General features: G+C 60.7%; 2 protein-coding genes and 1 long non-coding RNA gene across 3 annotated transcripts; 1 reads left to right on the forward strand and 2 right to left on the reverse strand.

Annotated features, from left to right (window-relative positions):
* Positions 1-74: 74 nt before the first annotated feature.
* On the reverse strand, positions 75-7,789 carry LOC149860319 (uncharacterized). Its single transcript, XM_090056233.1, has 4 exons — positions 6,962-7,789; positions 5,512-5,561; positions 1,924-2,111; positions 75-1,309 (listed from the first exon to the last, which is right to left on the reverse strand). The coding sequence occupies exons 1-4, from the start codon at positions 7,211-7,213 to the stop codon at positions 1,086-1,088; spliced, it is 714 nt and encodes a 237-aa protein (XP_089912359.1). The 5' UTR covers positions 7,214-7,789; the 3' UTR covers positions 75-1,085.
* On the forward strand, positions 6,970-11,054 carry LOC149860320 (uncharacterized). The gene is made up of 2 exons (XR_016443366.1): positions 6,970-7,086; positions 10,298-11,054. It is a non-coding gene; the product is annotated as an uncharacterized LOC149860320 (long non-coding RNA).
* Positions 6,979-10,304, reverse strand: LOC149860321 (uncharacterized). The gene is made up of 4 exons (XM_090056245.1): positions 9,903-10,304; positions 9,160-9,204; positions 8,354-8,697; positions 6,979-7,068 (listed from the first exon to the last, which is right to left on the reverse strand). Exons 1-3 carry the CDS (start codon positions 10,065-10,067, stop codon positions 8,428-8,430), a joined length of 480 nt encoding a protein of 159 aa, XP_089912371.1. The 5' UTR covers positions 10,068-10,304; the 3' UTR covers positions 6,979-7,068; positions 8,354-8,427.
* Positions 11,055-14,943: the final 3,889 nt, after the last annotated feature.

The raw sequence follows: 14,943 nt of genomic DNA on the forward strand, positions 1-14,943 counted from the left end.
CGGGGGCGCTGGCAGCTGCGCTCTGAAGGCAGCGGCAACTCTCTGCTCTCCCAGCCCGGTCTCAGAGACTTGGGAGCCCCCACGACCCCCCGTCACCCACCCCAGGGGCACACAGAGGGTCCTGAACCCCCCTCGCCCTTTCCTTGCCCCTAGAAGCATCGGTCTGAATCCCAGCCACCTGCACGCGCGCAAGGATTGCACCCACGGCGCAATCAGGCGAGCGTACGGGGTGCAGGTCGTGATTCCTGATCCCCACTCCCTTGCCCAAGTGAGCGTCAGCGGTCCTGGTTTTCTCCGATTAAAAACAAATCCCCAAATTTCAGATGAAAAAAGACTGCCCCATCCAAAATCCACATTTTTCCATGGTCAAAATGAAACACCTTTATATCTATATAGATATATCGATATCTATGTATCGCTATAGCTATAGATATTGATATGTAGAGGTAGCTATCACGGAAGTCGGGTCGAAGGGACCTTGTAGATCTTCAAGTCCGACCCCCTGCCTGGGCGGGAGAAAAGACTGGGCTCAAATGACCCCAGCTAGGTAGGCATCAAGCCTCCTCTTAAAGCCCCCCAGGGTAGGGGCCAGCACCACTTCCCTTGGAAGTTGGTTCCAGCTCCTAGCCGCCCTGACCGGGAAGTCGTTCTTGCGGATGTCTAATCTAAACCTAGTCTCTAATAATTTGTGTCCATTGTTCCTTGTCAAGTGATATATAGATATATACCTAGATAGATAGATGTATATCTATCTACCTATCTATATAAATATATTAGTGGCACTTCATTTCGATCACGGAAAAATGTGGATTTTGGGTTACTTTTTTTCACCCGAAAATTGGGGTTTTGTAAATTGGAGAAAACCAGGATCCCTGGTGCTCCCTTGGGCGGGAAGACGGATATTTGAACCTGAGCTGTGCAAAACACGGAGGCGGGAGGACTCTGGACCTTGCCACAACCATGAGGGTGGATGGGGAGGGGCCCCGAGACCTCCCCACCCGGCAGCGAGGACATACGTGTCTCCTCTGGGTCCTGGTAACGTTGCCGGATGAGTCATTCCCCCAAACAAACTAATTCAGTTTAATTCAGTCTAGTTCAGAGGAACTTGCTTTGGCTTCTCTTGGGCTCCGCTGGATAAAAACCAAATCCCCCGGGGTCACCCTGGATGTAGTCCTGGCGCCTTCCCGGGAAAGGAAACTGTGCTGGGATCGGTCCTCTTTGCTTCCCGAGCCTGGCAGGACTCGCCAGAGCACGAGGCAGCCATCAAAGGAATATGACACATTCCAGCCTGCGCCGGCCCTGCTTTCGCCTGGGAAAAAAAGCCCAAGAGGAAGCTGAGGTCAGAAGCTGGAAGAAAGGTTAAATAGCTTGAGCCACAGGGCAGCGATTGCCCCATCCCCTGCACGGCTTGGCTCTGTGGGCGGAAAGAGCGGGACAGCTGGACGGGTCCGAGCCCATCTGGAGGGCAGTGAAATCAGCCCCTCTAGGGCCGGGGGTGCCCCAGCCACATCTGGGGTCACCCCAGTCCAGGTGCCTGGTGCCCGTGTGAACGGTCGCTCTCCTGCTGCTGCACTTCGAGGCCCTGGGGGTCGGATGCCAGCGCCTGAGCGCTAGACGGGGGCACCCACGCGAGACTGGCACGGCACCTCGCGAAAGGGCTACAGCATTCATCCAGCCCGCGGGGCCCATACGGGCTGGCACCGCCGCTCTTGGGAGACGGGGAGCTCCGCCCCAGAGGTTTTTAACACACCTCGGAGAAGATTCAAAGGGGTGGAGAGGAAAACCCGGGGATGAGACTATCGGCCTGTCCTAGGACAGGCAAGATGGGAAAACACCGGCTCCAAAAAAGACATCCGGGATTGCCCCTCGCGGGTGCGTGCCAGCTCCCGATCCGCGGCCGAAACGCCCCAGCTCCTGCCTTACCTCCGGGTGGGGAGGTCTGGACAAGCATTGCCTGGGGCAGGGCTGGTCGCAGCTCCTGGGAACGAGGCAGGTTCGGCAGGGGACCTGCAAGGCCTTTCTGCCCCGCGTCGTGCTCTTTGCGGTCTCTGAGAACAAACTCCCCCGAGAACAAACCGTGAGCGGATGACGGAGACGGCCGAACGCAGGAGCTGGGGGCGCAAGCAGAGGAAGGTCAAGAGACGTGTCGACGTCTCCATCCCTCGGGCTCGTCGCAGAGCAGGGGCGACGTGCACGTGGCAGCTGATGGTTTAGTCCAGGTTGATCCTGCCTGGATTAGATATGGGGTTGTTTCCAGCCCGGCTTTGCTATGATTCGGCTGGCACCAGCCCCGCAGGGTCCTGGCTGGCAGGTCTTGCCCCTGCGCTCAGGCTGCACTGGGGCAGGAAGGGATTTCCCCCCTGCTCGGACCGGTCCGGACCGGGGGGATTGCCTTCCTCTGCAGGAGGGACACAGCCTTGGTCTGGGGTCTCTGCAGCATCCATGATCCCAAGATGTTGCCCCCCACAAGCCCCCTGCTTTCCCGGGGGGCAGGGGTGGGGGCGATGCCCGGTGCGGTGTCGGGGCTGACCGTCGTGCTGCTCCGAGGTTTGATGCTGGGTTTGGATGGGGCTGATCCTGCCCCAGGCCGAGGCTTGCGCTGGATGTGACCTCCTGAAGGCCCTTCCACCCTGACTTTTCTCTGACCCTAAGATCTAAGGCAGATCTAATTATTCTCAACTGGGGTCCCCTGGACAGCTGCCAGATCCTTTGCAGGGTGCAACAGGAGCACTGATAAAGCGAGCCAGCACCTGCATGCAACGTGCAAGACGGACCCAGAGATTTCCAGAAGGAATCCAGCATGTGCAACCCGCTCCCTTGCAGAGCTCTTTGCCAGACAAGAAAGGCTCTGGCTTTTCTCCAGGGTCAAAACCAGGGATGCTGGTTTTCTCTGATAAAAAAAAAAATCCCCAATTTTCAGATAAAAAAAAAGTAACTCAAAATCCACTAGGGCTGTGGCATTTCTATCCCAGCAATCACATTTTTCTGTGATTGAAATGAAATGCCACTACATCTACATCCACATATACACATACGTATACCTGTATATACACACCAACATATACACAAACACATATACACACATAAATACGCGCGCGAGCATGTGTATCATGTATAGTGGTGTTTTGATCATGGAAAATTGTGGATTTTGGCTTACTTTTTTGAACCTGAAAATTGGGGATATTTTCTTAAGCGGAGAAAACCAGGATCCCCAGTCAAAGCCAAGTGAAAGCAAAGAGCTGGCGTTCAAACGAGGTGGAGTCTAAGGAGGCTGAGAGCCACGGGGACAGAGGACGACGGGGACAAGGGAAGCTGCAGAGAGGCTGGTGAAGGGAGCACGGATATGGGACTCTCGGGCCACCTGCCGGGGGGGGATTCGCTGGGCCGGTTCCTCCCCGCCGGGTTTCGGGACCGCAGGACCGTGTCTCACGAGACCCTCTGCCCAGCCCCTGCGACCGAGATCCTGTCCTGCTGCTGCTTCACCACGAAGATGGTTTTTTGGCCCCGATTCCCACGCCAGTGAGATCAGCCGGGGCGGTCTGCCAGCTGCTCCATGCTCGACTTGGACGCTCCCGTCTCTCCCCCTCCTCCCAGCCTGCGTCCTCGCACGGATCGCTCACGCTGTGATCTCTCCGTGCCAGGCACTTATCTGCTCAAACCCTTTCAGTCTCCGTCCAGATCTCGGCAAAGGAGCCACGCAGCTTAGTACAGGGGAAGCAACCTGTCTTGACCTGGGTAGGGGGAGTCCTCCCTAATCCTCAGATCTGGGGGAATCTAATTGATCCTTAGCACGATCCACCTTCGGATAATGATTCATAGGGTCAGGTGTCGCCGGGGGTGGGAGCTCCGCTGCAGTCCTGCCCCGCTTTGATTCCTGCTGCCTGGGAGGGGCTGCGGCATTTCTATCCAGGCAGCAGAGAGTCAATTGACTTCATGTCTCCTGATCTCTTCACAGGTGTTAACGACCCTCTCTCCTTCTTAATGGTCTTGATGTTCCACTATTCAATCTACCCTTTCTCTGATTCCTGCTAATCTCTTCACCCCTGGGGGGGGTAAACAACCCTCTCTCCTTCTTAATAGTCCTGATGCTCCACTATTCAATCTACCCTTTTTCTTCTGCTCCCTTGCCATGTTAGCCATGCCTGGAAACCTCCCTCCTCTCTTTCCCAGCCCTGCAGGCTGTTTGTAGCTGTCTAGCTACAAACCTTATCTCAGGCATGGTCACATGGACTCAGGTGTAGAAATGACTGCCTGTAAAGTGTTGGAGGCAGGATCAGCCCTGCCCAAACCAGCCCAGACAAACCCAGCATCTAAACTCTATAAAATGACTGTCAACCTGACACCGAACCAGGCATTGCGCCTCCCCGGCCCCGGGGAAAGCAGGGGGACCATGATGGGTAATGTCCTGCTGCTGCCAGGGGGTCATGGGCACCGGGGAGCCCCGAGGCCGAGGCCGTGCTCCTACTGCAGAGGAAGGCAAAACTCCCCAGTCCGGACCAGTCTGAGCCGGGGGGAAATCCCTTCCTGGCCCCTGCCGTAAGTTTTGATTCCTCTGATATAAGTCAATGTGCATTCCAATAGTTCTACTTGGATTTTTTAATTTTATTTAATATATTTCGTGTCGCAGGTCAGATTAGCCAAATCAGTTCCAAATCATATTGATTGAGCAGAACTCGGTCGTTCCAAAAACCTCATTGCTTGAGCAGGCAGACCTCAAATCTTTCTAAACACTGGGCATGGTGCTACAAGCAGCGAGCATCCTCCATCCCAGGCTCCCAGCCTGGGACTTCAGATACTCCCAAATCCATTGGCAAGCATCCTATGTGTAGGCTCATGCCCAGAGGTCTTGAGATTCGGATGCCCCCTACACTTGTCGTGAGCCAGAAGGCCAGAAGCAATAATCAGGGATCCTGGTTTTCTCTGATTAAAAAAAAAAAAAAAAAAGTCCCCAATTTTCAGATTAAAAAAAGGTAACCCAAAATCCACATTTTTCCATAATTAAAATGAAACGCCACTAATACCTAGATATACATATTAGTGGTGTTCCATTTTGATCATAGAAAAATGTGGGTTTTGGGTTACTTTTTTTAATATGTAGATATACACATATATTTAATATGTATAGTTACGCATATAGACATAGTATATATAGATATACATTTTAACATGTAGATATACATATATATTTAAAAAAAAATATATATATATATAATACCATATATAGATATACGTAGTTTTGAAAATATGTTGATAGACGTATAGTGGTGTTTCACTTTGACCATGGAAAATAATGTGGATTTTGGGTTACTTTAATTCGAAAACTGGGGATTTTTTTTTTATCAGGATCCCTGGCAATAATAGAGCATTAGACCCCTCCCACCCCCCAGCATCTTAGCAAACCTTTTAATTTCTGTTTGACTGAAGAAAAATGTGCATTGTGTTATACAGGACGACACTGCTCCTGCGCCCCCTTCTCCCAATCCTGGATCCAGCCCTAGACCTGGAGCTTACCACCTTGCAGACTCAGCAACCCGGCCCTCTCTCGACAGCTGGCCCAGCGCCTGCCCGAGCAAACAGAAAGTGCGGGAACGTGTTGGGGGAGATCTCTCCCTCGTCAACCTTTATCCACTTCTTATTAATAGGCTTTACGGCCTGGCAGCTAATCTGCCCCATGTGGCTGGGGGTGCTGGGACGTGGGCAGAAAGGCGCGGGGCACCACCCTCGTCTCCCCGCTCCATGGTGTTTCCAGGCACGGGAACATCCGCCCCACGCGGGTGAATCAGTAGTGCCGAGGCGAGATGGCTCCCGGGCCGATACAAGCATGGGGGCAGGTCTTTATTCCACGTTCCCCACTGACGTGTCAGCACCTACTGACCCAGCCGCGACGGCCCCCACCCCAAAGAGCCGTCCCCAGAGGAACATACTCTGCGGCTCCGGTAAGTCGCCCCTGTCTAGAAGTGGACCCCCCCTCTTCAGGTTCAGGAAACCAGTTCCCCCCTGCCCCGAAGTACCGTATTTACTAGCCTGCCATGTGCACCCTTTCCCCAAAAGTGAGCCCTCCAAAACTAGAGGCTTTAAGTAGGGAGGCTGATTTCTGCCCTGGAACAGAAGCATGGAGACGTGGTAATGGCAACCGAGGGCTCCACTTCTCTCCTCCTACCTGCAATGCCCAGTGAGGGATCCAGGTAGAACGGCAGCTGGGATCCACCCCAGAAGCAGCTGCATTTCCATGCCCAGTTAAGACAGCAGCTGCCTTCATCCCACCCAAAGCTGGCGGCAGGTCTTGGCCCTGCTCCCTGGCCCAGAGTCCCCCAGCCTAGAAGAGGGCCGGGGCTGCGGACTCAAACTGTCCCGGATTTGCAGCTCCCAGCCAGCGGCTCCAGCCCGGCTGGATGCAGGGGTAGCTGCTTCCCCACGGAGAGAGCAGGCTGCACAGGGGAAACTGAGGCAGGGGGCCCCAGAAGGATCCAGGTGTCTGGGCTCTGGGGAGGGCAACAGGGAAGCTCCCAGAGCCCGGACGCCTGGGTCCTTTGGGGGCCCTACCTCCGTTTCCCCTGCAAACCCCGAGTCCGGGGGATGGGCGGGCAGCTCCCAGGGCGGGGGAGGGAACCCAGGCGCCCGACCTATTCCCCAGGGGCAGAGGCCAGCTTTAACCCTCTCACAGCCAGTCGGTGTGGTTCCAATTCCCAGAGGATGCTGGGACAGCGGCACTGAAACCCCCTGGCAGCTTAGTCTCATCAGCTCTTCAAGTTACTGGTAGCGCCAACGCAAACTGGGACCAGCTGTTCACACCTCATTAAGGCTAGAAGCACAGCACTGCTTGTGGCCATTTTGACCGGGTCGGCTTTGGAGCGGCTACAAATGCAGCGCTGCCCACATGGGGCATTTCCTGGAGGCCCGTCCGCTCCAGGGGCAGGCATGGGGCCAGCACCGAGGCAGGGTAAGGAGGGTGCCCACCCACCTCATCAGCGCACCACCATTGCCTGCCTCTGGGTCCCGGCACGTTTGCAGATACGGGAATCCTCAGCGTGGAGGAGCCATCCGAACCCCTCCGGCGGCCGGCACGAGCTGCAAGCGGGTGACAACGTGAGCGACTCTGACGGCAGGTGGGAGGGAAGTGGGGCTGGAAGGGACATCGCGAGGGCACGTCCGGACCAGCCCTCGGCTCAGGACAGGGTTGTCCCCGACCGACCCCTCCTGGCCCGCGCAGCATGACGTGGCCGTGACCTGTCCCAAGGCCTCAGCACCGCAACTTCTTCCACCCCAGAATAGTCCCCTGCTCTCCATGGAAACCCCCTGGGGGTTTGGGGGGGCCTCGCTAAAGTGCCAGCCTCAGTGACATCATCCCACCTCCCTGCCTAACCACACATCACTTCCTTTCATTGCCGCCATCATTCCATCTTTCCGCTTAACCATGCATCACTTCCTGTCGCTGCTGATGACATCATCCAACCTCCCTGCATAACTGCGCATCGCTTCCTATCATTGCCACTGATATCCCACCTAACGACACATCACTTCCTTTCACTGCCGCTGACGTCATCCCACCAAACTACGCATCACTTCCTTTCTCTTCCCAACTCCCCAGGGCTTTTACCCCGCGGAGCCCTTCTCAGGCAGCTCCTAAAATGAACAGCAAAGAGGGGGGTGGCCAGCAGCTGCTCCCGTGTGCAAGCCCGGGGGCTCCCCCCAAAGGGGCGTTCAGAGGGGGGCTCCGAGGAAGACGGTGGCCAGATGCCAATGACTCCATCCACCACCGATGGAGCAGTCAAAGGCTGGAGCTGCACGGGGCGGGCTGAGCCCGGCTGCTGGGGGGTGCCACAATGGAGAAGGGGGCAAGCTGGGAAACGCAGCGGGCTCCACCCCCGGGACTTGGCCCCCTCACGCCCGGGCTCCACTTGGAGCGGTCCCTGGAGCTCTGGGCTGGACTCTTTCCAACCTGTCCACCTGCCCCGGAAAGCGTGGGACCCTGGACTGGGCCCTGGTGTTGCACGTGCTCGCCGGGGGGGGCCTGGTGCCGGGCACGGCCGTGCTCGGCGCGGCACGTGCTCACCGGGGGGGGCCTGGTGCCGGGCACAGCCGCGCTCGGCACTGCACGTGCTCACCAGGGGCCTGGTGCCGGGCACGGCCGCGCTCGGCGCTGCACGTGCTCACCAGGGGCCTGGTGCCGGGCACGGCCGCGCTCGGCGCTGCACGTGCTCACCAGGGGGGGCCTGGTGCCGGGCACAGCCGCGCTCGGCACTGCACGTGCTCACCAGGGGCCTGGTGCCGGGCACGGCTGCGCTCGGCGCTGCACGTGCTCACCAGGGGCCTGGTGCCGGGCACGGCCGCGCTCGGCGCTGCACGTACTCACCAGAGGCCTAGTGCCAGACACAACCCAGGCTGTCCTGGCCGGCTGGAGGCTGGAGGGGGGCACGGAGACCCCGCTCAGGCGGGCGCGCAGGCAGGCAGCTTGCACTGCCTCTGCAGCAGCTGCAGCAGGCGGTCCAGGAAGCGCAGGGCCGGCTGCTCTGGGTGAAGCTCGCAGGCCTGGCAAGGCCAAGCCGAGGCCCGGGGGCAGGCCAGGCGTTCCAGCCGCCACTCCAGCTGCTTGAGATACCGCCTGAGGAGGTTCACAGCTCCCCAGTGCTCCGGGCGCTCCCAGCGGATCACGTCCAGCTCCGTGTGGAAGCAGTTGAGGTTCTCCACCGTGCAGACCTGGTGGGGGGCAGGAGGACAGTGGGGTCCCCTGATCCCCCTCCCCAGACACCCCAAAAATCAGACCTCTCCCCCGCTGCACCCTGCTGCTCGCTTCTGGTCCCACACTGCCTCAGTTTCCCCTCCCCATGCTCTGTGTCAGGGCGGGCCCTGGCATCCGCTGTGGGATGGAGCCTGCCCCAGGGAGGGCACCGGATCCGCGGGCATTGAGCCTCCGACCCCCTCCCCTCCAGGAGCGCTGTCCTTGGGCTAGAGGGGAAACTGAGGCACCAAGGGCAGGGCTGCCTCAGCTCCAGGGCTGCTGCCTGCACACAAGATCACCGGCTCAGGAGTGGGGCTGATGAATGTGACACACGCAAAGGAGGGGGTGGACAGGGACATCCTCCCCCCCCCAAGTTGAACAGACATGACCGGGGCCACACAGGCAGTCTGTGGCAGAGGAGGGGCTGGGGACCCACCTACCGTGATGTCATCGGGTGTGTAGAGCTTGGGGTCATTGGCGTCTCCCTAGGGGCAAGAGCGATGCAGTCGGGGGAGGGCCAATGCCCTTTGACCTTCCCTGCCCCCCCCCAGTGACCCCTTGCCCCCACCAACACACAGCTGGGAGGGAACGCAAAGGACCCACTGGTTCCCAACCAGGACCTATAAGAATCCTCCCTCCTGGGGACGGGGTGGAGCCCCTCTTTGGCCATGCCCACCAGCCCCATTGGCTCCCAGCCGGCAAGGATACACCCTATCAAAAGCTTCCTTTGCAGGAAGGGGTGGGGCTTACCAGCCGCACCCACCCATCCCATTGACTTCCAAGCTGGCAAGGATCGACCCATCAGATGCTTTCTCATTGGGGGTCTGTGGGGGTCCTTTCCTTAGCCACACCCACCCAGTCCATTGGCTCCCAAAGGGACAGGGATCAGCCTATCAAGGGTCTCCCTCACTGGGAGGTGGCGTATGGGGGGGGGAGGGCGGGTGAAACCTTTCCTTAGCCACACCCAACCATCCCATTGGTTCCTGGCTAGCAGGGATCAGCCTATCAGAGGGATGCATGGGGGTGGCCAAGGAAAAAGCCACACCCTCTTCCCAACCACAGAGGTGACAGATACCCCAGAGTACGGGGAGACAGGACGGAGGGGTCCCCCAGGCCCATCTGCCCAGGAGCAGGAGCAGGGGCTGGGGCAGGGACCTGGGACCCCCCCCCCCCCCGGACTCACCAGCAGGCGCGTGACGTTGTGCAGCAGGCGGACGCCCTCGCCGCACCCGGGGGGCTCGTGGCCCGGGACGCACGGCAGCAGTGACACCAGCAGCAGGGTGCAGAGCCCCCGGGCGCCCGTGGCGGGGTCCCCATCCAGCCCCGTGCCCGCCCCACACACCGCCATCCTGGGGCGGGGGCTGCCCTGTGAAAAAGCACAGAGGGGAAGGGGAGGCTGGGGGGGACGGCACCTAGGATTCCCCACCCCAGAGCTGGCTGCATTTCAATGCCCAGAGGGTGAACCAGGTGTAACAACAGCTGGGATCCACCCCAGACCTGGCTGCATTTTACTATACAGAGTACCCCCATAGGGACTGCTGTGTTGCACCCCAGACCTGGCTGTTTTTCATTGTCTAGGAAGTGATCCAGGAGTAACAACAGTCAGGATCCACCCGAGAGCTGGCAGCATTTCAACTCGCAGGAAGTGATCCAGCTATAACTCAGCCAGGATCCACCCCAGAGCTGGCTGTATTTTGATGCCTGGAGAGTGACCCATGTATAACACAGCTGGGACCCATCCGAGAAGCAGCTGCATTTCATTCCCCACCCCAGAGCCAGCTGCTTTTCAATGCTGGGCAAGCGATGGAAGCACAGAGCAGGGTTTGGTGTCCGACTGGTCAAAGAGTTCAATCAAGGATCCCAAATCGCCAAGAGCTGCAAACCCCAGTGAGAAAAACCGCCTGTTTTCCATACACGCCCCCATTAAGAATCACATTTCTGGCAAGAAAAAAAAGGAGCTTTTTTGGTACAGCGGCTCCCATCTGTAACCAGCCCAGAACTACCCAGTCAGTCGACGCAGTCTGAGCGGCCTGAAAGCCGGACAGCAAGGGCAGGAAACGGCTTTGGGGGGTCACATCCAGGCCGACCCCCTTCTCCCAGCAGGACCAGCCCCAGCTCTGTCATCCCAGCCAGGGCTTTGTCCACCCCGGTCGCCGAAACCTCCGAGGACAGGGACTCCCCCGCCGCTCTGGGGAGCCTGCTCCAGAAAGCTCTTCCTAATGTCCAATCTCAGCTTTCCTGGCTGCAGCTTGCACCCATTGCTCCTTCCACCACCACTGAGAACAGCCCTGCTCCATCCTCTTCACAGCCCCCCTTAAAAGCCGCTATCACCCTGCCTCGGTCTTCTCTTCTGCAGACTCAATCAGCCCAGCCCCCTCCTCCCTCCTGCCCCCAGCCCCCTCCCTTCTGCAGTGGGGAGGGGGGGCCCACAACTGGACTCCAGACGTGGCCTCCCACCCACCCAGAGCTGGCTGCAATTCATGGCACAGGAGCCCGCAGCGATGCCCAAGTAGAACAGCAGCCGGGTCCAGCCCAGAAGCAGCTGCATTTCCAGGTCCCGGCAGCGGCCCCCCCGGCCCCCCCCGGAGGCGGCCGCAGGTGCCGGACCCCCGGCCCTGGTGCTCCCAGGCCGGGCGGACTCACTCAGGCTGCGGCAGTTCGCGGCTCCGAGCCGGATGCAGGGCGGCTGCTTCCCTGGCAGGGAGGCCAGCCCCGGGGCGGGGTTTGCGGGGGGGCGTGAGGGAGAAACTGAGGCACGGCCCCAAGGGACCCAGGAGGCCGGGGCAGCGGGGAAGGGGGGGCCAGGGCTGGGCCCAGGTGTCTGGCCCCCCCCAGCTGAGCAACAGGCCCCGCTCGGCCCCCGCCCCCCAGCCGGGGGAGAACCCGGGGGGCTGGGCTCTGGGGCACACACGTGTGCGAGACCTGGAAGGGAGGGGAGGGTCTCTGACACCTGGGCACCAGACACGTGTGTGACACTTGGAGGGCAGGAACCCAGACACATGTGCGTCCCCCAGATGCCTGGGTCCCATGTGTGCACGTGTGTGCGCCCCAGGCACGTGGGTCCCCCGCGCGTGGCACACGCAGGCCCGGACCCCGGGGGTGGAAGGAGGCGCGGAGGCGGCTACACAAACAGCTGCTCTTTATTGGCCGGGGGGCAAATTTTCCCCCTTTCCAAAAACGATACAAACCCGCCTGGCCTGTGCGCCCCCAGGTAACACGGGGTAGGAGCTGGGCTGGGGGTCCATCCTGCTGGGGGGGGACAGCTCAGGCTGTGGGACCCAGGAGTCCAGGCTCCCAGCACCCTCCAGCCACTAGGCCTCACTCCCCCCTCGGGCTTGCAGCTAGGAGCCGGGGAGGCCGGGCTCCACGCTTCCCCCCCCCAAACGTGCTCCCGTCTCCCTCAGGCTGGAGGAACCCGGGAGTCCCGGCCCCCGGGCTCGAGCCACGAGGCCACACGCCGGCCGCGTCCTGGCACCGTCGCTCACCACTAGACCACACAACACCCAGGCCTGGGAAAAGTACCCAGGCGTCCTGGCACCGTCGCTCACCACTAGACCACACAACCCAGGCCTGGGAGAGGAGCCCAACCCACAGTTGTAACCTGCTCCCATTGCACTTGGAGGCTCGATTAGTCCATGAACTACGGTCGTGCCCCCTGCACAGCCACTACGGCCCCCCAGGAGCCAAGGAAACTGAGGCAGGACAAGGGGGGAGGGGCAAAAAGATTCCTTCGGCTCTAATGGCACCGTGAAGCACAGCCCCCCCTTGCCCCCAGGGCCAGACCCCCAGCGTCACTGCATTGGGAGGTGTAAATCAGTGCCATTTCATTGGCACCCACAGTGCCAGCCCCCCGGTGAGGATGTACATTGTTGTCCCACAGCTGCACTGGTGGCAGCCGTGGGATCCCCATGGCCTCCGCAGGGCCAAATCCACCGGGGGAAGGGGTGTCAGTTGGCACTGCACCAGTAGAACTAGTGGGAGCCATGAGATCCCTATCAACTGGCACCCAGGGGGCCAAGGCTGCAGAGGGGTGTAAACTGGCGTCGTACCCATGGTGTAAATTGACATTGCACCAGTAGAACCGGTGGCACTATTGGGATCCCTTCCTTATGCCCCACTGTGCGGTTGGGCCCCTGGTGCCAAAACTGATGTCACGCCAGTAGAATTGGTGTCAGCTGTGGGAACCCCACTGACCGCCCCAGGGCCAAATCCATGGGAGCAGAGGTGTAAACTGGCATTGCACCAATGGACTTGATGGTGTGAGCAGTAGGATGCCACCCCCTCCTTGCAACTGGCAGCCAGGGAGGCAACTCCACAGACGGGCATAAATTGGCACCGCACCACTGGAATTGGTTGTAGGGCGGGATCCCCACAAGTACCCACCGGGCCAAATCTACAGGGACGAATAGTGTAAACAGTTATCACACCAGGATAACTAGTGTCAGCAGTGGGATTCCCTCCTCCCCCACCCCACTTGGCACGCGGGGGGGCCAACCCCACAGCCAGGTGTAAACTGGCACCACCGCAATTGATGTTAGGAGTTGGATCCTCCCAGTTGGCACTCAGAGGGCCAAATCCACAGCTGGGTGTAGACTGCTACCACACTAGTAGAATTGGTGTGAAACGTGGGATCCCACCCCCATCCCTAATTGGGGGCCATCTCCCCAGCTGGGTGTAAACTGGCACCACTGCGACTGGTTCTAGCGATGGGATCCCCCGCAGTTGGCTCCTGGGGGGCCAAATCCACGACCAGGTGTAAACTGACCCTGCTCCTCAGCTGCTGGTGGAAGCCGCGGGCTCCCCGCAGCCATCTACACAATATCCCACCCCGCACTTTAACCCCGCGTGGGATCTGGCCCCCTTATCCCCCCGGGACCTGTTAACCCCTCCCCTCCCCGGCCTTCCCTTTGGTCCTGGTGCCCCCACGGGCTGGGGCGGGGGGGTCACGTCTTGGGGGGCCCCTGGCAGGCACCCAGGCGGCGGGTGCTGGGGGGCGCTAACGGGGGAGGGGTGAGGCTGACCTGGGCCGTGCGGAAGCCGGCGACGCGCCCGCCACCCCCCAGCCGGATGTTGACGGTGGTGGCGTAGCTGGCGCGGGGCAGAGGGGGGCTGGAGGTGTCGCCCCCCCCCCGGCCGCTTGGCCAGGCTCTGGCTGATGCAGGAGGCAGCGAGGTACCGGGACAGGGCTGAGGGGCGCCGGGGGGCCAGGGGCGGGCCCCGATCTGGGCTGCCAGGGTGGGCGAGGGGCACTGGGGTGCCCCCCTCAGCCCCCTGCAGGGCTGGGCGCACGGCGCTGCACGGCGGCGTCTCCTCCTCTTCCAGGGCTGGTGGGTCCAGAGGGGCAGCCGTCTCCGCCGGGGGCTCCTCCGTGAGATCCGGGAGTCTGGGTGGGAGGAGGGGGGTGATGGGCACCAGGGTGCCCCGCTCCGTCCCCAGTGGGGCCGTGTGCACGGCGCTGGATGTCTCCTCCTCTGGCCCGGGGGGTTCCAGGGGGCTGCAGGCAGCCGCTATCTCTAGGGGGTCCTCGGCCGCGGGCCCTAGGTGTCCGGGCGGGAGCAGGGTGGCGACAGGCACAAGGGTGCTCCCCTCAGCTCCTGGCGAGGCTGCGCGCACGGTGCTGTACGTCTGTGTCATCTCCTCCGGGCCTGGCAGCATAGGGGGGCTGCGGGTGGCAGTTTCTGGTGGGTCCTCGGCTGCGGGACCCAGGCGTCCGTGTGGGAGTGGGGTGCCCTCCGCAGGCTCCAACGGAGCCAGGCACATGGTGCTGTACATCTGCGTCCCGTCCTCTGGGCCTGGAGAGTCCTGGGCGGCGGCAGCAGTGGGACCCAGGCGTGCGGGCGGGCGGAGGGGCGGGGGCCGGGTGGCATGGAGGTCGCGGGTGCAGCCCCGGGCGGCGCTGAGGCGCGGCACTGTCTCCTGCACACAGCACACGTGGCGTGGGGGGTCCCGCACCAGCACGTGCCCGTAGAGGCGCGGCTCACCTGGGGAGAAGGGGGCGGTCAGCATGGGGGGTGGGAATACCCTGGCCTGCCCTCCCACCACCTCTGTCCAGCCCGCAGGTGTGGAGATTGAGGCAGGCAAAGTAGGAAACCCTCTACCACACGTGTGTGTGTTTTAGCTACCAGGGCCCCGTGCATGTATGCGTGTTCTGGACACCAGGGTCCTCTGCGTGTGCATGTGTGTGCACGTGACCTGGATGCCTGGGGCATGTGTGGTAGACACCT

The sequence above is a fragment of the Crocodylus siamensis genome, chromosome 6 (assembly GCF_052110815.1).
Source record: "Crocodylus siamensis isolate JL-2025a chromosome 6, ASM5211081v1, whole genome shotgun sequence".
NCBI lineage: Eukaryota > Metazoa > Chordata > Crocodylia > Crocodylidae > Crocodylus > Crocodylus siamensis.